Here is a 22,372-nt window from a genome sequence, read left to right as displayed (position 1 = left end):
CCCTTTTTTATTTCAAGCTAATGCAAGTAAGAATAAATATATAAATATATAAATATAGAGTGTAAAAGAAAGAACCATTTATAGATATACGTTTTCTGAGTTTGAATAAACTCACCGGGGGAATTGCTAAGAAACACTTTACGTATATTAGTTCCCTACATATCGTGCTTTTAAAACAATTGTACTGTTTTCCGTTGTCGCTTTGACGTAGTAATCAGCGCCGAGAGCGAAGGTCTCTATTCGTCCCTCCAGAGGCATTTTAAAAATGTGCTCAGGACGAAAGAGCCCTCCGAGATTCCACATGCCGTCGGATCGTATTAGGAAATGTTGACTATTCGGTGTCTTACTGATTACAAACGAATCCGAGCCTGGCAAAACGTATTGCTCGAGTTCATTCCACGTATGATAACGCAATATCAAGGTTTCTTCGGACAATCGCAAGAAAATCCACAGTGAATTATCAATCGATTCCACAGATACTTCAAATATACCGGGCACATATAATCCTGTCAAACATTATTTCGTAACGTTATAATTCTTCACTGTTAACGTGACTACAAATAATACTTCTCTATGAGACTTACCTGCTACTTGAGAAAATTGTTTCTCATCGATAAATGAATAAATCGAGACAAAATCTGTTGACACTAATACTAAAAATATAGCATCGTCCAGCCGTATCAATTTCTTCGTCATAAACGAACTGATATTTGTACCGGCTACAACGTTCAATAATTCCGTATCGTTACAAAAGGAAATATTTTCTGACTCGCAAAGACAAGTACTGTTAAGATTCATGTGCTTCACGTCCTCTGCGTTAGAAATGTTAGAAGCGGCGAGCAACACATCCTCGTCTTCCGCTTCAAATTTGCTCACGTAAATAGCACGATCTGCATACAAAATAATAATATATTATCGGATTAACACTGTCAATACTCGAACACCGTTTAACGATCTAAATGTGTAACTTACTTTGCAATGCAGTTTTCATGTCTTCCGTCAGTGCCACGACTTCCGTCATTCTATTCAAGACGGTATCTATTTCATTTTGACTACCAATATTTGTTAAGTTTATCCCTTCGTAGAGTCCATCGATTGTGATATTTCCGTAAACTTCTAAATCATTTCTGAAATCCATCTTACTTTCTATCGTCTGCACCGCTTTATGTTTCTTCATTTGCTCGTTCATTAACTTCGTCAGATTTACGTCATTCATAGTGCCATCAATAATAAGAGACGGCGCATTAAGCTGGCCTTTTATCCTTTTGGTGCCGAGTAGTGTTTGATTGCCGAACTTCAGTAACGCGTCGTCGATGTTGCGACCCATAATCGTATGTCTGACACTAAAGAGAAAAAACTGAGTTCTTAGCGATATTTAATAAGAATATCACTCCGGAAAAAATATTAATTCGGCAAAAAATACCTCAAATTGTTCAAAGTAATGTTGTTAAAGATTTTTTGACCCTTAATTACATACAGTTTCCGTTGACATCTTTGAGTCAAAGCATGTTTAGTAAAGTTCCAAAAGTTTATATTTAACGACCACAGATTTTTAGTTGTCAAACCCGATATTGTTTTCTTCCCGACGACAATATTCTGTTCTGCGCCACGCCTAACGATATCCGTGTTTAAGTCGATGCCGTTAAATTTACCATCCCAACTCATATTATCTAAGTTGTGTGAGAGAAATAATTAATTTATCTTTTCTTTTTAACGTTAAGAGAAACAATATAGCTGTCCTCTATTAAAACTGCCTTACTTATGTACAATTCTTCAAAATTCCATGCAGCATCTATAATTTGCGCCGTATTTCTCATCAAGGAATTAGTCAGCAAATTATTCAAATTCAAGTCTAACGACTGGAGAGTTGAATTATTCTCTGCCTTGATAGCAGGTACCTCGACATTCTTAAACGACGCAAGTACACTAATATGCTGTGGTTTCGTTTTGCTTAAAATTCTGGACTTCATGTTCAACCACATTTTTACATTCAACGAATTATTTTCATTCTGAAAGAACGATTAAATTCTTATATTTAATATTATCCTTTTTTTTAAGTAAATAAATCTTTCGTTGTTCTTACCATTAATGTAACATTTCCTTCCAGAGTTATGTTTTCAAGGTTCATGTTGCTACCAGATAAAACTGTGTCCTGATTTGCCATCCATAAATCCTCAGATAATTGCTTCAGATTCATATCATTTATATTTTGTATAGCTGGTTCCTCTAAAAATCTGACTGATCCTAAAATAGAAATATTAACACATTATTTAAAATTCTTTCGTCATAAAATGTAACTTGATTCCGTTACTGTGTACCTTGTACAATAAATGTCGATGGTGCATCGCTCGCGACGTAACCAAAGGTCTGTGGCACGTTTATCGCTTCTGCACTTAAAGTCGTGGAAATTCGTTTTGAACCCAAATTGAGATGCGTATCTAAATGCGAAAATTTTAACGTCGAGTGGGAGGCATGTACGTTGTTTGATATAAATCCACGAGCTGCACAAAAATTGAAAAAAAATTACGCGTTGAATTCTTATTCATTTCAAATTAATGGGAAATATTAGATGTTAAACTTACCGAATGTTACGTGTCCTAAAGAAATCGGGTCGTCCACCTTTAATACATTTTCTATAAAAGATTGTATATCTATGTTGTTGATTTTTCCGATATCGCTATCCCCTTTTACGACTACGTTCTTTACTCTCCTAGGTAAAGAGAGATTGAGGTAGGCTGGCGTTTCGAGATTGTTAACGACGAGCTTCCCAATATTTACTGGTCCTTTGAAGCGGTTTACGCTTACCCATTTGTTCATTTCAATTTTAAAATCTATATGTAATATAGATTATAAGTATAGTGTGGAGAATTTTAGTTATTTAGGCGAATTTAAGTTATTTTTACCTTTTAGATTTGTTCCCTTAATTTTTGACGCTGATATATTCTTCACGAAGACCTGACCTGTGAATAGTTTCGCTGAAAAGTCAGTGCTTTGTAAAGCTGACACCGAATCGAAGACGGTCGTGTTCAAATTACGAGCTCCAAGAACGTGCGAGACATTTAAATTTTTTACAATTACATCGCCCATTTTTATTGGAGAAGTTATAATTTCCGGGATGATAACTTCCTCAGCACACAGGGGAATCGTCAATCTGCAAATATATATTTTTAGAAATTAATAGAAAATCTAGGACAATCTATATGCTTCATAAAGCAAAGAAATGTGTGTACTTTGGAATGGGAAGATTTTCATAAGCAGTTCTTGACAAAAGGACACTGTTATTCGTGTATTTTATACCAGAAATAACGATAGTTTCAGCAGAGTTTTTCGTTACCCAATTCGTGGTAATGAAGTCGCACAAAGTCACGTTGCTCCATTGCTAAAGATCAAAATGTAAAATAAATTTGAAATCGTCACATGCACATACAGATATAAATTTTAAAATAATTACTGTTTTGTTGCTAGATAATATCAAATGCGTCGATACATTAGAATCTAGCGGTACGATATTCTCTAAGATTTCCTTCACCGACAGCCCGCGAGGTCTGACGATATCCTTAGCTCTGGCGAAGTTTCTGAACGTCACGTTCTGCAGGAAGCGATCACCATGCAATGTCAATGGTGTAAGAATCTCTTTCAAAGGCTTTAATTTTTCGCTTTCTTTGCCTCTTAATCTTATGCTTGACGCTTCGACAAGTCCTGTAACTCGCACTTTCGCAGCGGTTAACGAACCATTCATTACAGTGGTGGAACCATTCAATGGTAAGAAGAATGCGTCCTCGGTTAGACATAAATTGTTTACTTTTGCCTCTTTCATGTACACTGTTTGGTTAAAGCTTCTCGTTGCAATGTTTAACGGAATCGAAACGTTTGTTGCATGCAAGTTGGTGAAGAGATGATTACCTAAAACACATATATCAAGTATAACGTAATACAGCATACATCAAATGTAATGAAAAAGAAACCAACATATAGAATGCATTAAATCACCTGAAATTACTTGATCTCCCGAAACTTTTAAAGTTCTCTCTTGCAGGTCTCGCATCAGGATCCCGTTAACAGATTCCTTAACGAATATATCATCTATCTTGAAATTAGGAACGGGACATTTCCAGTTATTTATCGTCGGTACTTTCAATTTGGCGAACTGCAGGACCTGATTAGGTTCCGATTCCACGTATTTAACTGTAAGACGAATTGTCATGTTCATCGTTTAATCCCGCCATTCGTAATTGTACGATGAACATGACAATTCGTAATACAGATGACGTAATTAAACGATGAACATGATAATTCGTCTTACACTTGACTGAAATATTTTTACCATGCAAGATTGCATGCTTGGCATCTTCTGTCCTTTCTGCCAACAGGCTGCGCGTTAGATTTAATTTGGCATTTGTACGCTTGTATTGCTTTGTCAAACGGACCAATTCCTCTGCGTTCTGACCGTTTATCTGGCAACATTTAAATCTATATTTTTATTATTTTTATTAATCGATTTAAAATATAAAATGCTATTTTTTTTATTTAAACTAACAAAGAGTGAGAGACAATGTCTTACGTTCTGCACACGAAGCTGACCGATGTGTGCGTTCGAAATCACGGGATTTTTTAAATCTGGAAGTTTTACGAAGGTTCTCTGAGACGCCTTGCGCTTCGTCTCGGAACACCAAGCAGCTATTTCCTCCTGTATTTCCTCCCATGTTTTCTTCACGGTCCAAGTGGGTCTCAAAAACTTCCATTCTCCGACCTGATTATACGCCACTAGCACGTCTTCGTCTTCGTACAAGCGAATAGAATGAATTTGTCGAATGTTCGATAATTTCGTGCTCAATTCCACAAATCTCCAGCCGTTGTACTGATAAATTCTCACGGTACCCTGCTCTAATGCAAGAAGGATGACAGTGTTTTCCATCGTCAGGGAATGAATATACCTCGTCGGATGAGCGATTCTTTGAAACGGTACAAAACGGCCGTACATCTCCTTATATAAGATTGTGGACTCGTTATCGGCCAAAACCAGAAAACGCTCTTCGAAATGACCCTCTTTGAAATGAAACGAACTGACGTCGTTAGCATAAGCTAATTTCTGCATTTCTACGAATCTATTAGAGCGCACGGAAAACCGGAGTATCTTCGTGAGCGATCCTACGACGACGACGTGCATGAAACTCTTGTTCTGGAAGGGCAAGAGCTTTCTCGCTCCATAGAGCAACGTGTCGATCTTGTCGAAATTCTCGCCAAGCCAGACGTAGATGAATACTCTCGATTCCGACGCGATTCCCAAGTACAGCTGATTCATTCCAAGCCACATAGACATATGCACCACTTCGGGAATTTCTAACTCTTGCTTGAACCGCAATTCGTACCTTCCGCTTTTGTTTTTGCTGAGGCGCAGAATGATGATTCCGTCGGTATCTTTCCGCACGGCTATAAACGTATTGGCGTTGTAATTATTTACGATTATCCGCTTTCCATTATATTGCGGATACGTTCCGACGAGTTGAGCTTTATCATCCTGAAAGACATTGTTGTAATTTAAAAAAAAAGCTAGTGTTTTTCCCGTTATTCCGGCATAAAATAAGATGTGCTTGAATATAACTGTGATCGACATACTTACAACAAACTGATAAAGTAACATGTTTGAAGAATCGACGGCAGCTGCAAACCAGAGCAATCGATGTTCATCTTGTATGGAAAAGAAGGCCGTATCTTGAAAATCCGACAATTCGAGTGGTAAGGTCTCTTCGAAACCTTGCAACACATTCACACCTGTAAATAAAATTAGTTTGAAATTGCAGTCAAATGAGAATTCGTAAAATTCATTTCTCATCTCAATTACATCTACAGAATTCGACGATGATATCTATAATGATTTTTTTTCAGGCTTATAAAGCAATGACAAGAACTAAAGTAACAAATAAAAAAAAACAGAGATGATTTTTTAATATTGCTAATATTTATCCATAATCTATTAAATTCTAGAAATAATACTCTGTAAATGAGCATTTTATTACATTTGAAAATTTGCAATCTCAAAACTTTCCCTTATTTTATTCAATTTTGATTTAATTCTTGAATACTTTGAGACTTCATTATTTTAAACACCTTTCCCTTAAAAATATCCTTATTCACGGTAATAAATTCAGCAATTGGATAAAGTAAGAACAATTTTTATAAACAAAGTCTCAGAACCGAAGTAATTAATGAACGAAAAAGTACAACGAGGCATAAAGATAAAAAGAGTTACGCGCGGCAACCACGTGCTCCGATTTCGAAACGCAACCGCGCGGTAGGTAGGACTCCCTATTGACATCATCAACATCAGCTGATCTCTTGATAACCTTAATGTCTGGCCGATATACACCAGTGTTTCGTGTTATCGTCTCGGCTCGACCGAACCGATCATCGTCGAGAGAACCGAGTGCAGCGCGCAGCAAATCGTGGGACTGATCCATCGTCCTGTCGTATGTGTCGTCGTTCGAAGCATGTCCACTCCGGCAGAGATGACGGAGACCCTGACGGCGCAGGTGAGCGAGCTGCAGGCACTGCAGTCCGTCTATCCGAGCGAGCTGACTGTGGCGGACTATGGGGTTTTGGCTGACATCAACGAGTACATCGAGTGCCCCGACCGGGACCCACCGCGATGGCTGGAGTACGCTATCGCGGTCCCGTTGAACGGTGTAATATAACATTTACTTATGACATAACGTTGCCACGGTGTGTGCGCCTTTAACCATTTACTTCAATGTTGTCCAAATTTTTCTTCTACATATGCCAGCCACATATGTTGCATCATTAACATGTTGCTTGTGCCACTAGGGGAGTATCGAGCTACTGGTGAACTTGCCGACCAACTACCCGAAGGAGCAGCCCGAAGTGTATGCGAGAGGCTCTTGCTTGGACCGAACGCAGCAGGCACTGCTGAACAAGGAACTCTCCGTCCTCGTCAAGGCCCAAGAGGCGGGCGAGCCTTGCATCTATACCCTGATATCGTGGCTGCAGGACAACGCCGATACTTATCTCGAGGCTTCCGTGCGTAATCAAACGGTTAAGCACAGCGACGCGAGTAAAAGCGGCACGGAAGATCGGGTGCCGGCGGTCTTCTCCAGATATTGGATCTACAGTCATCACATATACGGCAAGTCGAAGAGACAGGACGTGGCTAGCTTGGCGAAAGAGAACTCCATCACGGGATTCTGCTTGGCCGGCAAACCGGGGATAATTTGTATGGAGGGAAGTCTGGAAGATTGCGACTACTGCTGGCAGAGAGTAACGTCAACAATGATCTCTTCCGTATCTTAATATTATTAATATAATAAGAATATCTCACACCTGTACATATCTTTTGCAGATCAGGTCTATGAACTGGCACAGGATATTAATAAAATTATTGGAGAAAGAGGAGGACTGCAACGATGTGGACAGAATGCGCAAATTTACGGACTTCCAAGAAATCTCCTTTCCCACTACTGAGCGTCACAACGACATGGGTCAACTTCTCAAATACCTAACCGATCGCGATTGCCAGCACGCGTTCAAGGAGCTTTTTGGAATAGAAGGGAAATTCAGCAAATTTTCGGATTGATACAATTATATAAAAGTAGCAGCGTTAAACATATATCTTGTCTAATTTCTATCAATCTCACGGGATTTTTGTACGAATGATACGTGTGAAATGTTTTGCTCACCTCTACTGCGCTCATTCGGAAGGTCCCTCTTTTGGCGCTTGATTTTCTGACGGATCGCTTCGGTCGTATCATTCATATATTTCGCAATTTCGTTGTTAATATTATTCGAAGTGTCATTATTTAATGGATCGTACGCTAAAAATGTTTCAGAAATAAGGACGGTAATTTTTATAATATTCAAGTACCAGATAATTAATATTTTACCATTACTGAGATTTTTGAAGTATTTCGTCGTTCGATCGAGTATCGCGTATATATCTTCCTTTGAATAAGGGGAATGTTCGCACTGTGTCACGCATATTAGCGTGAAAATCAAGAGGAGCTCTCGTAACATATTCACACAAAGTAATCTCAAAGCTACCGATCACGACTGATTCACAACGCGAGAGCTCGCCCGACCTTCCGTGCCGCTTTTGCTCGCGTCGCTGTGCTCAACCGTTTGATTACACACGGAAGCTTCGAGATAGTGTTATTGTGTTTATAGTTTTTCTGTACATAGTTCCTACCTTTCCGCATTCCAATCTGTAACAGGTATACATAAACGCCAATATAACTCTCACTGTGTATGTACATTTGCAGGAAGCCTCAGAATTTCTCATTTACATTTACACCTCAATAAACAGAATAATCAATTTATTCTTAACAAGTGAATAATAAAATAAATTGAGCAAAATAAGTGATTGAGAATGAAAGAGTTTGTAAATATGTCGAATTGAATGTTGATGATAATAAAATTTTATTTTATTTTATATATATAACTTATGTATGTTCAGAAAGTTCAATTTACAAATCTTATCTAATAGTGGCGTAGCGTAAAAATTCATTGGTAAGAAATTGCCCTGGGATGTAAGGCGCCGGCGGGCCAAGAATATCTTGCGCGGGGCTGTGGATCTTGATCTGCCTCATATGGGTGTCCCTGCCGTTTTGATGATTACTGATAACCGCTATTTGAATCATGAATGTCCTAATAGGCCGATCGTTGATGTTCTTAATGGGGATCACTATCCATCCGCTCGGCTCGTTCAGGTCCATCACCTCTACCTCCTGCAGATCGTTAAAGTTGGTCCCAGCTCTGATGCTTATCCTGCGAATTAGCCAGAACGCGTGTGTCAATAACGGCCAGTGGTACGCTCGCCGGTATTACCAAGTAACGGAAGATATCTCCACACCTGTTTGGAGTGTAGCTCTCGTCCAGCTTGTAATCCGTATAGATGCATATGTCGCGAATGGTCGTCTTCCTCTTGAACTGTATGTTCACCAGGTGTGGCAGCTGTCCGTCCGACTGCCAGTACGTCTCCGTGATATCGTCGCGAAGCTGGTCCACGCCGAAACCCGGTTTACAGCTGGACAAACTCCAGATCGCGTAGTTCCCAACCTCTCGTACTCGGCCGGTCAGCTGCTCCTGCACGGGATCTATTTCTCCTGCAGCAAATGCCTTTTATACAGGAGACGTCTCAATTGTGGATTTATCATTGATTGAATCGATCGTGACGAAAAGTATCGAAGAAACCGCGACGTATGTACTCACCGCTGTTATTAGCCTTGTTGCTCATTGTTAGGCTTAGGTTAGGCTCCTTCGGACCGTTGTTCTAGCGTAGCCTCGCGTTATTTTAACGTCTTTCCGACACTCGCCGGAATATTATGCAAGATAACAGCAGGCCACACGATTTCCGGATACATTACGACGCTATTTCGAATTCTCAGCGAAACTTCTACCATCGCGCATCTTCGACTCGAGTGAAAACAACAGAGAACTATAACCACTCTCCAATTCGGCGTCTCCCGTTTCGAGTTGTTCCGAGTTCGACGCGCCGAGCAAGAGAGAGAACGCCATTCCCTCCTTCTCCGACTCACAATTGTCAGCTAATTGCAACCGAGGGTTTCCCTATTTCCTTGTTTTACTTTTTCGTTTATCATCGTCCTTATATCGATGGACGTTTTAAATTTTTCCGCAACTCGGTGATTTCGGGGAACTGGCCGCCGCGCGTCGGAGATATATCGATACTTCTCGAACTTCAGGTTCAAAATCAATTTAAAGTTCGATTTGATTTCGAATCTGGCGGTCGCATGCGCGGGGTAAATAATTTAAAATTCAATTTGCACATTAATGAGATAAGAATTCAGCGCGCGAAAGATATCGCGCCCTTATCGATGAACATTTTTTATTTTTATCGCAATTTTAGGGAAACCGGTTTGTTGTGCCACGCGTTGTCATGGTTAAATCGATCGTGGTATTATATCACTTTACCGCCGCAGTATACTATCTCTCCGTTGCTACTCTTTGCGCCGAGACTCGCGAGATTCACGAAATTGACGTACTAATGTAAAAAAAAAGATACACGATGGTAATTTGAGCTGAGTTGACTTCGTCGAGACAAATTCCAAGATCAGCCGATCGATCAGGCCGCGATGACGTTGGCGCTATCGAGGGTAGATTACACGACGGTGGGAGTCACCTCACGTGGCACAACTATCATATTTCCGCCTAACGAGGCAACGAAGCAACCGCAAAAATTCGCCGTTGCAGATCACGACGGCGTGCTGCATATTTATGGTATAAATATATATATCCTCACATTTCGTTGCAATCCAAAGATATCCTAACGAATGAATAGTAATTAATTAATAAACAAATGATTTAATATTAATTCATAATGAATTAATTACTCTGATGACGATGTTAAACGCGATAAGTATAAAAAAAGACTTTAATATGGTAATTGTTTTTGAAAAATGTTTTGATATTAATGCCTCTATTGAGACAAATATTATGAGACGAGATATGAAGAAATATAAAAAATTATTCCTTTCTTGGCAGGCATGAAAAGGGGGGAGCTGCAATTGTCGTTTAAATCCTTGCCCGGCCCAAAAATCCAGAGAATGGTCCTTGGTGGCTCGATAGGTATGGTGAAGGACAAGATTTTCATTGCGTATGGTAGCTCCGTGAAGGGATTCACGAGAAAGGGCAAGCTGTTCTTAGAGTTCGATACCAGCCTTATAGATCCGATTTCCGCGATGTAAGTTCGCTCACGCTTAGCTCACACCACCAATGATACCTTCGACGTGCTTCGTAATCCCCCGTTACCGCGTTTATCATTACGAAGTGTCCCCAACATAGGTACGTCCTCGGTCCTGATCTCGCGGCGTGCGCGCGTGATCTTTATCACCGATACCGAGACTGCAAGGACGCCGATTCGTATTTGACTGGAGAAACCTTGCACGACGTCGTGCTCTTGCCCGGAGATGGCAACGTGATGTACGCTATTCTAGCCTGTGCGGACTGTGCGGTAAGACATCGTGATAGATTTTATAGAGCATGGATTCGAGGATCCGTCCGGAAAGCATCTCTCAGACTCCAGTCAAGAAGTGCGGTAGTCTCAGCTGAAAAAGCTGTATCTTTAAGAAAACAACGGTCGATTACTTGATTCTGTTTCTATTCTTAAAAATTACCTTGAATATTTTTATGATTTTACCTGGAATATATATTTTCATTCTTGCAAAGTTTCTGCAATTTAAGTCTCATTTCACTTCTGAAGAACAGAAATTCACGGAGATTCGAGGATGGAGTTGTTATTTTTCAGAAATGCATCTTTTTTGTAGCTGATTCATTCAATGCAGTTCTGCTTTCCAGGTGCGCGTTTTGCATGGCACAAGTAGTCCAACAGTCCTAAGATTGCCGAGCGCTCCTACGGTGCTTTCCATATACAGGTATTATTAATCTTTTACCCATTGCATTTCGAGTGAATTATTTTGTGTTATTCATCCCATAATTCAGAGCAGGAGAGATATACTCGAGGGACCGCGTTTTGGTCGGTACCGCGGATGGTAGAGTCGGACTACTGATCCTCCAGGGCAACAAGACCCTCCGAGTCACCTGGCTGCTGACTTCGACGGGCTCGGAAATCACCTCGTTGGATACTCATCAGTTACAAGACGGTATAGATATCCTCATTGGTCGACAAGACGGAGGCGTCGAGGTGTACACGTTTCCCGACGAGGACGTATCGTCCACTCTGCGTTATCACTACGTGAGTAACGATAGCCGCATTCATAGTTTTCACCGAATTAAATCATGCTAGTTCAGATATGTATCATTACCAGAACGCCGGTGAAAGCATTAGTACAGTCGTGGGCGGAATAATCGGCGTCGCCAATTACCCTGAGGTTCTCGTCACGACTTACTCGGGCCGAGTATTCGGATTGACCACCAGTCCTCCTGGTCTGCTGGAAGCGGGACAGAGCGACGTCGGATTGGCCAGGCTGAAGTTGGAGATACAACAACTGCAGGAGAAGCTCAACGAGGAGAAAGAGTCGTCCAATTTCATGCCGGACCCTCTGGCACCTTTGATATTGGCAGTGAATCATAAGTAACTGTAGCAAAATTATTTCTACAAATATAAAACTGATTAATCCGGATTGAAGTTGCAACTGAAACCAATTCACAGAATGGTGCTGCACAAAGAAGACGCTTCGTATTGCCTGTCCGTAGAACTAGACGCGTCAATCGACAATATTCTAATACAATCCGATACGCCCGTCGACCTGCTGGAGACGGAGAGCAATAGCGCGGTGGTCAGCTTGTCCGCTTGCGATCCTAGAGAGGGCAATTTTGTTCTTGCCACTTATCGATGCCAAGTATACAATATACGCGATTCTCTGAAACAATACAGAATCTTTTTGAATTTTAATAATATATCTCTAAGAGTATGAGCTTTTTACGAAATATAATTTACAAATAGATCAATACGAATCGTCTGGAAATGCGACTGAGATCCATCGAGGGTCAGGCGGGTACCTTGCAGATCTACGTAACGTCTCAGGTATTTTACACGTCGCTTTTCGCATCCTATGTAGGTGTATTCACGTTGTTAACGTCTATAATAATTCTCAGATACAGCCGAAGCGTTGCCGTAAAATCTCAGTTCCTATTTACGCCTTATCTCTGCACGTCAGGCAACACGATGATGATGACACCGCGTCCAGTGGTCCGTTTAACGAATTGAAACTAAACGGCAATTTCACTATTGCCGAGGTACGTTTCTTTGTCCTGTTAATCTTGTTATGAGAGAAACGGTTCTCCATGTTCTTTCGATGGATCTTCTCTCTAGATGCACGCGTGGCTCTCTTTAGCGTTGCCCGATGTGCCCGAGAGACCTCATATCCACGAGGGTGAAGCTGTTTTAGTGTATATCTCGTCCTTCATCGGAACGGTCCTCAAATGCAAATACAAGTAAGTTTATAACGTAAAATCAGACATGCATTCCTCATTAATCTTTTGTTAAACTGCAGGAAAGGGAGCGCGCTTTTTCTCGGCGAGAATATATCCACCATCATAATTCTCAGAGATATCTTGACGAAGGAAGCAACGAAACGAAAGATGAAGCTAGACGTGTTCTGCGGTAATTTATCGATGATTATTGCATTTCTCTTCGAAGACGCAAAACGATCGCAAACGTAAATCTTTCCGCAGAAGTAGCAGAGGGAAGTGTATCTAGAGTCTTGGAATTAATTCTCCCGCGGCTGAACGCGGCCTACGATTTAATTCAGAAGATAAAAATTCTGGACGCTCTCGGAGAATGGGAACTCCAATCCAATCCGAGGGAGAACTTATGTTCCGAGTACCAAGAGCTGTTGGAGAAGGAGACGGAGATTAGATCGCTTATGGCGAAGGACACCGAAATCCTGAACAGACTGCACGCTATCATTACCGACTTATACGTAGATTGGGAACGAGCAAAGCGATCTCGAAGGTAAAGATGGCGACTTTTTATCGTGGCCTAATTCTAACAATACGTTTCGTGTAATAGGATTAGTAGCATTGAGGCTACGGCGAAGTTAAAAGATGCCCTCGAATCCAGGGATTTGGCTACTATCTTGCAAATTTTCATCGGTAAAGCCGACGTAAACGTGCCGACTCTAATACCCGCTGCTATTTAGATTCGGAGATTGCGAATGAAGTGGACCAATGTATTTCTATAAACACGTTGAAGTAAAAAATATATTTCTTAACGTCGATTCACGATATATATAAACCGCTAAATTGTACAATTACACTATTGTACAATCCTAAGTTTTAAAAATGTACAATATTACGATTAATGTTAATTACAGTATAATGCGCATTTTTGTGTGTGTGTATGTATATATATATATATATATATAACAATATCATTTATATATATATATATATATATATAAATGATATTGTTTCTTCATGAATCTTGGAACTATTGCAATACAATTTAGTTCTCTACTCAACCTCATACAAATTACTTACTCGCTCTTAAAAACTGGAAATTATGTTACGCATTATCTATGTCGCAGAGATTTCGTGTTATTTTTTTTTTTTTGCAAAGTTCCAGGGAATCCACAAAAAACTGAGATATTGTGGAATGAATAAAAATTATTGATATAAATATAAATAAAATTTATAAATATAAATTTATATAATTATATTTATATTTATAAGATAATTTATTATATATTTATAAATTTTTATAGATATAAATGAGTAAAAATTTTAACACTGACAGAATCTAGGATTTTGCAATCACTAGTAAGATTGTGAAATTTTTATTCCATAATATCCGTTTTTTATGGATTGTCTTGGAATTTTACAAAAAAAACGTAATTACAAAAAATCCTTGCAACATCTAGGCAGTGTTAATGCAGTTTACTTGCCAAATCTTAAATTGGCATTTATCTCCGGTTGTTTGCTTTCGAATAAGAACAATGCCTTCTAGATCTTACAATACTTATAAAATTATACTTGCACGTAATTTCTTATTTCAAAATAAATTATAATCGAATACGTCTGATATTCTGTTATAAAATTAATTTCATAAAACGTAATCTTTGTATTACAAACCGATTTTGAGTGCCGATATTCCATAAATGATCAATCTTGTCGTTCAGTAAAATATGTTTTCTTCTCTTAAAACTTCCAAAATTACATGAAAAAATATGGCCTGCAAAAACATAATAGATTAGTCGAAAGAGATCTTTTACTATCGATCGAGTCTTCATCGAGATATAATTGATTCTACTCACATATTATCAGTCGGTCGCACAACCGCTTCCAGAGGATCTCTGTCTTCAGTTCCAGTATCCGCTGTGGATGTCACGGTGTATTCCAAGTTTTGTCCTGTATGTGGCAAAATGCTTTCCGGATTGTCATCCGGCGGGACGATTTCTACAACACCCGTCGCTTCGACCTCCAGTTTCAGATCTCTCACGAGATCCTGGATCGTTTTTGCCTGCGCTCCTTTATCGCCCACCAACTCCTCCGTGTTCTTCCCCGTCAGAATTCTGTTCAGCGACTGCTTGTCATTCGTTTTCGTTCGGGAGTGCGTCTGCATATGTCTCTTCATGTCACTTCGTACTCTGAACGGCTTGCCGCACACCTCGCACGGATGCGGCTTCTCGCCGGTGTGTATGCGTCGATGGTTCTGCAAGTAGCTGCTCGCGCGGAACGTTTTGTTGCAGTAGTCGCAGCGGTAATTCTTCTCACCGGTGTGGATACGCCTGTGCACGATCAATGAATATTTCCGAGCGAACTGCTTGGAGCAAAATTCACACTGATAATGCTTCTGCTCCGAATGGATACTCGTCGAATGATACTTTAAGTCGCCCCATTGTCGAAAGTGTCGCCCGCATTCCTCGCATTTGTACGGTTTGTCGCCGCTATGAAGTCTTTTGTGTACCTGTCAGTCGCAACCAAATAGTTAGATTTTTATATATTATTGGTAAAATTAAATATATCCCTTGCGCGAACAATGCAATCGATCCTTACCTTCAACGCGCTAGCGGCAAAGAAACGTTTACTACAGATATCGCATTGATGCGGCCGTTCCCCGCTGTGAGATCGCATGTGATAAACTAAGCTATTTTTATGGTGGAATGAACGATTGCACTGGGTACACGTTAATTCGTCACCTACAAAAGAATATCGTTTTCAAAATCCCTCTATCTTCAGCGCGTCGAAGAGTTTCCAGAGGAAAAAAAGGGATTATACAAACTTGACTTTCGCGTTTTCGGTGATTTCTTTTTTTTGGCCGTTTGTGGAATGTCAGTCTTTGCCTTCTCGTCGGAACTTTTATTCTCGCTAACGGCCGGTGGTCTTATTTGTTGGTCCCTCTGTTGTACCTCTTCCGTGACACCGGTGATGGTCCATATAGTCGATTCGTTGTTCGCACTGGGTAACGGAGAGTTCGTATCGTCGTCGATATGCGCGCCAGTTTCTTCCACTGCAAGCGAAAAAAAAATCAATTACAATTGCATCGCAAAATTAAAAAAAAAATGTTAATGTCAAAAATGTTCTCTTACCTACGCCTCGAATACCCTCCATAAGATCTTCGGGTTCACTGAATTCCTCGATCACAGTATTGTCTAGAGTGTGTACTGTTTCCGGCACTGATATCGAGATATTAGTATTAGTCGCTTGAGCTATTCGCGTCTCCTGTTTTACCGGTTCGTAATGCACCTATAAAAATTATTCAATTATTCTTCATTTCGTAAAAATACATACGTATTAAAAGGGTTCTAACTAGTCACTTTCGATGATGTATACCTTTAAATGCTCGAAGAACTTCAACTGACTGCTAAACTTAGAACTACACAATTCGCACTTGAAGACGTTAGCCTGAACCTCGCTAGTCAACTCAATCGTCGCATTATCTTGACTCGATTTGCTACTGTCCTTCCGCGCCGCGTTTTTCTTCGTCTGCTGTTGCTTCAGTTTACGAGGTATTCTCTTCTTGTGCGGCAGAGTTCTCTTGGGTCCGGACGCCGACGTGGCGTCCTCACTGCTTTCCGTGGAAACCTCAACGTCGTATTCGCTTTTAACGTTGATGAACTCCTGCTTCACGTTCTGCGTGATCCTCTTGAAGGGTTGCAGAGGTGGGTACACGGACGGAGCGGCGTTCGGTTCCGGCACCGCTTGAATGGCGTACGAATTCACTGGCGTCAGGGTCTCGAGGTGCGAAACGTCCGGTAGAGTCGGGTCCTCGTGCTGCGACTGGATGTGGAGCTGCTGCTGCTGCTGCTGCTGCTTCTGCTGCTGATGCAGCTGTACCGCGACCAGGGCCGCGGCGAGTCTACGGTCCTCCTGCATCACACAATTCACATTCTACGTGCAAGGTAAAAATATACAGTCATACGGGCATTAAGTAGCATATTACAACCTCTGTCAATTCGTGCGGCAGCAAGTCGTCCGCCTCGTAATACTGCGTGCCGGTGCCGTAGTCCGTGCCGACGCCGGCGTTGATCATGTCCACGACCATGCCCTCCGAGATTAGTTCGCCGTTCAGAGTCAGCAACGGCACCCCCTTGCTCAAGGACTCCCCGTCGGCCCTCTGGATGGTGATGTACTGAGTACCCTCCATTCCCTCCAGCAGCACGGCTTGCGCCTCCTCCGTTGTAACTTCCATAACTGAGTATTCTGGATGCAACGACTAGTATAATTGTTCTTCTCACAAGCTTTCACCTATCTACAGATGCCAAACCTGGTGGATCATCAAGAAGAGTACAAGTAAAACATCAATTTCCTTCGATTCGACTCTATGCGATTAAAAGATAGTTCAAAGCTAAAATAGAATAATCAATTCCAATGTACACAAAATGTTAAAATTACTCGCAGATCATTCTATTGTCGTGTAACAATTTTAAAATCGTTCTCAAGTTATAGTAATAATAATTATTGTTCAAATCAACGAGAAAGTCTATATTTTACGAATTTACTGAAATATTATTGTCTACCACTGCACAGTGGAATCCACACATTTTCAAAATAACACACAATACATTTTCAATACTACCTTCAACAATAAAATAACAAGTTTACTTAAAGTATTAACTAGTCATTAATCTTTTTATCATTGTGTGACATCACGCATTATTTTTATATTCCGTATATACACACAGTGACAGTAACTTTTACTCAAGTCAACGAGAAAGTCTGTATTTTGCTTTTCACGCGCAATATAATATTCCTCAAACACTTTCACTACCAAGAGGCTTTTGTCAGCACTAAAATCATCGCGACTAAGATTAAACGATAGCCCTCCTTATCAGATAGCGGGCTTTAACGAGATAGTATTATCTTTTTAGCGCTTCTATTCCAAGCGAAGTAAAATAAAAGAAAGAGAAAAGTGATTCAGTCCCGAAAATAGTATCGGCACCGGGCGCGCCGGCGGAGTTTGAATTTGGCGGGGGGTGCGTACTTGATCGACTTGACAGCGGGACCAAGGTCACTGCACCCGGACCAAACGCATCGGAAAATCACAGCCGCGCCTCATCGATACGCGCCGCGCGCGCCAGAACGCGCTCGTCCTCACCTCCGTTTAGCGTAATTCGCGCGCCCGGCCGGGCTCCTCGTCCTCGTGCCGCGGACCGCGGGCGACATAAACAAAGCGAAATATTGAAACACTGTAGGGCAAAATGTGACAACAGTGCTTGGCTCTTGACGCCATTAGACCGGAAGTACCCCTCCCACGCCGCCCGCGCAACGTCGGCCAACGTACGCGCGAGGGGGCGACGGAAATCCCTAGGGCGACCGTCGGCCGACGGCGGTGCCCCGCGATTTTCCGCTCGCCCGCGGGGCGGACGCGATCCGATTTCTCTCCCCTCGCGCGTCGCTTCTCGCTTGGAGAGGAAGTAAAAGCGCGACGGCGCCGCACGGGCCTTCCCCGGGTCCGTTCCGCGACTCTCGGCATCCCCGTGAGATATTTCTCGCCCGCACCTTGGCGATCCTGAGCCGCCCGCGGCTTCCCCAAAAGCGGCAGGCAGATGGGCGGGGCGGAGGGGCCAGGGGAGTGGCAACCTTCCGGTTTCCGATGGCCGTGCAAAATATTGCGAAATGTCAAATTAGCATACCCGCGGCGAGGTGCGTGTTGTGCGTGACTCCTCGGCGTTTCGGCGCGGCCGCGATCGTGCCGGCGGTCTACCGCGGCCGGTGACGGTTTGCGGCACTCGGCCGCCGACGGGACGTCGATTTACGTCGTCGTCGTCGTCGCTGCGAAACGGTGAGCCGCCCGCCGCGCGCGTCATACCCCGCATACCCGGACCGACGGCGGGACTGAAGGGGTTAAGGAGGAAACCCGACACCTACGCTCTGTCACTCAGCTGATTCATTCCCCCCGCCGCCATCGCGCGGCGTCTCTCTTTTTCCCTCTTTCCCAGTTTTCCCACTTTCTCTCTCTCTCTCTTTCTCTCGTGCACGATCGCGATAGTGCGCAGAGATTTCTGCCGAGTTTGACGTTTCACACGGGCGAGGAACGCGCGAAGGAACGTGGCCCTGCGTGGCCCGTTGAAGGGGAGAGATCGAGGGAGAGCGTCGCGCGAGCGTATCGTGTTTTTGTACGAGCGAGCCTTGTAATTGTGGCCGAATAATTTGTAATCTCGCAACGAAAGGCCTTTACTTTCTAATACAAATTGATACGCGCTTCTATTTCATCAGCAGAATGCCAGCAGAAATATAGCAGAATTTAGTAAGAAAATGTAATGATAGATTTATTGAAAATTGAAACAAAAAAATTTGTCATTTTGTAACCGTTTGAATGGAATAAATGATCGTTTGACGCGCTCTATTTAAACGGTTACGAAATGACGGATTCTGCTTGCAATCTGCTGTTAGATCAGCGGGCACCTTGCTGGCGAAACACGATTTTAATGTAGGCACAATTGTTGCTGTGACGTCCAGTTTTTAATGACAAATGATCATTTTCCAGAACCAGACCTGGTTGCAGTCTGAAATTATCATGTGACGATACTCGAAGCATCCGAGGAGAGTGATGGCTTCGATCTGCCGACGCTGGAGATTATGGATATTGCCTGTGCTGACCTGCCTGTACGCGCTGCTCATCGTTATACTCGTACCAATCTTGCTAGTCAACTCAGTCAAGAATGGCTTTAAGAAGCAGGATCAGGGTGCGCTGGTGGGTGGCGCCTTCGTCCTGCTGGCGTTGCCCATTGCCTTCTACGAGATTGTGCAGCACATGATATACTACACGCAACCTAGGCTACAGAAATATATAATAAGGTGAGTTATCTTTCGCCAAAAAGATTTGCTGATTTAACTTTAATATTTTTCTTCAATTAGGTAAAAATTTTCTTCTTTTTTTAGGATATTATGGATGGTACCCATCTACGCTGTGAATGCTGTAAGAAACGTTACAAATCCTTTTCACCCCAAAAGTATGCAAATATTTGCTCAGTTGTTTAACGAACGCTTTCTATTTGTACAGTGGTTAGGTTTGGTATATTCTGAAGGAAGTATCTACGTGGACAGCTTGAGAGAATGCTACGAAGCTTATGTAATATACAATTTTATGATGTACCTACTGGCCTATCTGAACGCTGATCACCAATTGGAGCATAGACTGGAGATCTCGCCTCAAGTGCACCATATGTTTCCACTATGCTGCCTTCCCGATTGGGAGATGGGCAGAGAATTTGTACATATGTGCAAGCATGGGATTTTACAATATACAGCTGTTAGGCCTATATCAACTTTAATATCGTTGTAAGAAATTGTGATCGGGTAGAGATCTCTACATCTAACATTACGCGTTACAACATTTAAGCCTATATTTTCATACTTTTGTAGCATATGTGAATTGAATGGGGTCTATGGGGAAGGTGAATTTAAGGGGGACGTCGCTTTCCCGTACATGATCGCTCTAAACAATCTGTCGCAATTCGTCGCCATGTACTGTCTGGTACTCTTTTACCGTGCCAACGTAGAGGCCTTGAAGCCAATGAAGCCGATCGGGAAATTTTTATGCATCAAAGCTGTCGTGTTCTTCTCATTCTTGTAGGTATCGCTGTAATGTAGTTGTAGTGACTCAGAAAAAATGCATAACGAGATGAAAAAATATACATTGTGCTCTCTTGGTTACAGTCAAGGAGTGTTAGTAGCTCTCTTGGTGTATTTCGACGTCATATCGAGTATTTTTAATACGGATAACTCAGACGACATCAGGAGTATATCGTCCAAATTGCAGGATTTTCTAATTTGCATAGAGATGTTTTTAGCCGCGGTGGCGCATCACTATAGCTTCTCCTATAAACCGTTTGTCAATTTGGCGCAGGGTCAAGCATGGTGGGATGCATTTAGGTATGCAAAACAATTAATGAATGTTAAAGCACTTTTGAACAAATTAAGGCATACACTTTTTAATAAAAAAAAATTACATTGGCACCAGCACCGAAATTACATCGTACCTTCTATATAAACTAATATACGTTTGCTTTTTCCTTATAGAGCAATGTGGGACGTTTCTGACGTGCATAACGACATAAAGGAACACTTGGGCGTCGTCGGTTCGTCCCTAAGCCGTAGAATACGCGGACGCGGTGCATATCAGCAGGCTTGGGGAAGCGCGACGGAGCGTACGTCGCTCCTGCCTGAGGCCACGGTGGTGAACCAAGCCAGAAGCGCACCTGCCTGCTCGTTTTCGGGCTACAACACCGAGGCCGGACTGAACAATAATCCATCCGTCGGGGAATCCGAGGAGGCGACCGCGAACGCGCTGGATAACAATAATGCCGTCAATACGTAGCCAATACGTCCGAATCCGTCTGCGTGAAAACGGTACCCGGTCGAATCTGTTGCGAGACAGACCGGCGTACTATTTAGCGAATATCGAACCTTAATGTTAATTCTAAGGGGGGGGGGAGGGAAGGGAAGTATATAGTTTTGCAACAGCATTCTTCGGCGTACAGTTGTACAAATCATTACGATCACTTATTATACTACATGCATATCGCGTCAGGACGTGCACGCGGTGTCCTGCGACCGCGGGATGTTCATGTGAATCGATTCGGTCGATCGATGGTCGATTCGGAGATGACGAACAAGAATGTCGAAACAATTGTATTATTGTTGTATTTGACATTTATTTCTGAACTTGAATAAAAATTCTGGATTTAAATATCAGTCGAAATTAATCGGAATATCTTGAGATCTCGTCGTCCATTCTCTCCACTGAAGGATCGGCTTCGAATCGGCTGAAAGGATTTCTGGAGAACATATCCGATAGTCGCAGGGCATCCTGTGGCGCGATGCGATCTACGATTTAAGGAATTTGATACGACGAACGGTGAATTTTGTGAGAAACGTGAACTTGCTTGTTACGTTTTTACTTTGCAACTCGAAAGGCACTCGTGCAATTTGTGTTACCAAATGATATAGTACTAAATACGATGTACATACATTTATATACGTATACGTAGAGAGAAAGAAATGTGATCCCGTACGATATTTGTACATATCTCGAACGACCAACGCATCACACACACACATACGTTTTATGTTTTATCACACGTCCGACAGATGTATTTTTTTTTTCTCTTGATGTATCGAACAAAGGCCACAAGAACGAGCCGTCCGGATGTCGGACGCTCGGGATTTCCAACCCTTTATGTATCTATTATCTATATTCTTTCTCGCTTTATATGTACACGCGCGAATGTGTATGTCGCACTCTGTATATTAATTTACATTTATTTTACGATTATACTAAGTCAGAAAGAATAAAAGCTGTGTACGTTTGCATTGACCCTCACAAAAAACTGCTCCAGTTCGTTTTCGCAAAAAAAAAAAGGAAAGAGAAAACTACCTTTTTATTTATGTATGAAAGGGAACCGATTATCGCGCGCGCGTATATTTTCGAGCGTGTGAA

General features: G+C 41.9%; 6 protein-coding genes across 16 annotated transcripts; 3 read left to right on the top strand and 3 right to left on the bottom strand.

Moving 5' to 3' along the window:
* Nucleotides 1-2: 2 nt before the first annotated feature.
* On the bottom strand, nt 3-8,266 carry LOC139817945 (uncharacterized). 5 transcript variants are annotated; one of them, XM_071786278.1, is made up of 18 exons: nt 8,128-8,266; nt 7,896-8,090; nt 7,692-7,826; nt 5,621-5,772; nt 4,562-5,518; nt 4,304-4,454; nt 3,991-4,185; nt 3,452-3,903; nt 3,231-3,379; nt 2,904-3,151; nt 2,583-2,831; nt 2,319-2,501; nt 2,084-2,244; nt 1,760-2,009; nt 1,424-1,670; nt 973-1,343; nt 585-890; nt 3-506 (listed from the first exon to the last, which is right to left on the bottom strand). In XM_071786278.1, exons 2-18 carry the CDS (start codon nt 8,023-8,025, stop codon nt 148-150), a joined length of 4,695 nt encoding a protein of 1,564 aa, XP_071642379.1. In that variant the 5' UTR covers nt 8,026-8,090; nt 8,128-8,266; the 3' UTR covers nt 3-147. The 5 variants fall into 5 exon arrangements, with proteins under 5 accessions (XP_071642379.1, XP_071642378.1, XP_071642380.1 ...); XM_071786277.1 differs by lacking the exon at nt 8,128-8,266 and having other exon boundaries at nt 7,896-8,111; XM_071786279.1 differs by lacking the exon at nt 8,128-8,266 and having other exon boundaries at nt 4,325-4,454; nt 7,896-8,111.
* Nucleotides 6,471-8,449, top strand: LOC139817955 (RWD domain-containing protein 2A). Its single transcript, XM_071786301.1, has 3 exons — nt 6,471-6,683; nt 6,823-7,272; nt 7,355-8,449. The coding sequence occupies exons 1-3, from the start codon at nt 6,489-6,491 to the stop codon at nt 7,586-7,588; spliced, it is 879 nt and encodes a 292-aa protein (XP_071642402.1). The 5' UTR covers nt 6,471-6,488; the 3' UTR covers nt 7,589-8,449.
* On the bottom strand, nt 8,411-9,822 carry Apc10 (anaphase-promoting complex subunit 10). The gene is made up of 3 exons (XM_071786307.1): nt 9,220-9,822; nt 8,861-9,113; nt 8,411-8,775 (listed from the first exon to the last, which is right to left on the bottom strand). The coding sequence occupies exons 1-3, from the start codon at nt 9,242-9,244 to the stop codon at nt 8,484-8,486; spliced, it is 570 nt and encodes a 189-aa protein (XP_071642408.1). The 5' UTR covers nt 9,245-9,822; the 3' UTR covers nt 8,411-8,483.
* A 132-nt stretch (nt 9,823-9,954) lies between these two features.
* On the top strand, nt 9,955-13,706 carry LOC139817946 (BBSome complex member BBS7). The gene is made up of 13 exons (XM_071786283.1): nt 9,955-10,245; nt 10,510-10,708; nt 10,810-10,978; nt 11,323-11,399; nt 11,467-11,719; nt 11,793-12,058; nt 12,137-12,326; nt 12,431-12,511; nt 12,583-12,723; nt 12,800-12,921; nt 12,981-13,090; nt 13,162-13,441; nt 13,499-13,706. Exons 1-13 carry the CDS (start codon nt 10,101-10,103, stop codon nt 13,626-13,628), a joined length of 2,163 nt encoding a protein of 720 aa, XP_071642384.1. The 5' UTR covers nt 9,955-10,100; the 3' UTR covers nt 13,629-13,706.
* Nucleotides 13,530-18,703, bottom strand: LOC139817947 (uncharacterized). Of its 5 annotated transcripts, XR_011733343.1 has the most exons (9): nt 18,026-18,231; nt 16,874-17,194; nt 16,261-16,818; nt 16,017-16,173; nt 15,710-15,937; nt 15,484-15,626; nt 14,742-15,394; nt 14,560-14,659; nt 13,530-13,664 (listed from the first exon to the last, which is right to left on the bottom strand). XR_011733343.1 is itself a non-coding variant. In XM_071786286.1 (8 exons), the coding sequence occupies exons 2-8, from the start codon at nt 17,117-17,119 to the stop codon at nt 14,641-14,643; spliced, it is 2,004 nt and encodes a 667-aa protein (XP_071642387.1). In that variant the 5' UTR covers nt 17,120-17,194; nt 18,564-18,703; the 3' UTR covers nt 13,662-14,640. The 5 variants fall into 5 exon arrangements, 4 of the variants coding, with proteins under 4 accessions (XP_071642387.1, XP_071642388.1, XP_071642386.1 ...); XM_071786286.1 differs by lacking the exon at nt 18,026-18,231 and adding an exon at nt 18,564-18,703 and having other exon boundaries at nt 13,662-14,659; XM_071786287.1 differs by having other exon boundaries at nt 13,662-14,659; nt 16,261-16,797; nt 18,026-18,233.
* On the top strand, nt 18,569-22,229 carry LOC139817950 (transmembrane protein 184C). Of its 3 annotated transcripts, none has more exons than XM_071786292.1 (7): nt 18,569-18,712; nt 19,418-19,728; nt 19,813-19,849; nt 19,934-20,211; nt 20,296-20,502; nt 20,590-20,805; nt 20,953-22,229. In XM_071786292.1, exons 2-7 carry the CDS (start codon nt 19,481-19,483, stop codon nt 21,248-21,250), a joined length of 1,284 nt encoding a protein of 427 aa, XP_071642393.1. In that variant the 5' UTR covers nt 18,569-18,712; nt 19,418-19,480; the 3' UTR covers nt 21,251-22,229. The 3 variants fall into 3 exon arrangements, with proteins under 3 accessions (XP_071642393.1, XP_071642396.1, XP_071642394.1); XM_071786295.1 differs by lacking the exon at nt 18,569-18,712 and adding an exon at nt 18,930-19,177; XM_071786293.1 differs by lacking the exon at nt 18,569-18,712 and adding an exon at nt 18,930-19,187.
* The last annotated feature ends 143 nt before the right edge of the window (nt 22,230-22,372 follow it).

The sequence above is a fragment of the Temnothorax longispinosus genome, chromosome 8 (assembly GCF_030848805.1).
Source record: "Temnothorax longispinosus isolate EJ_2023e chromosome 8, Tlon_JGU_v1, whole genome shotgun sequence".
NCBI lineage: Eukaryota > Metazoa > Arthropoda > Insecta > Hymenoptera > Formicidae > Temnothorax > Temnothorax longispinosus.
Note: the sequence above shows the minus strand (reverse complement) of the source record. Positions and strands in the feature narration are given on the sequence as shown.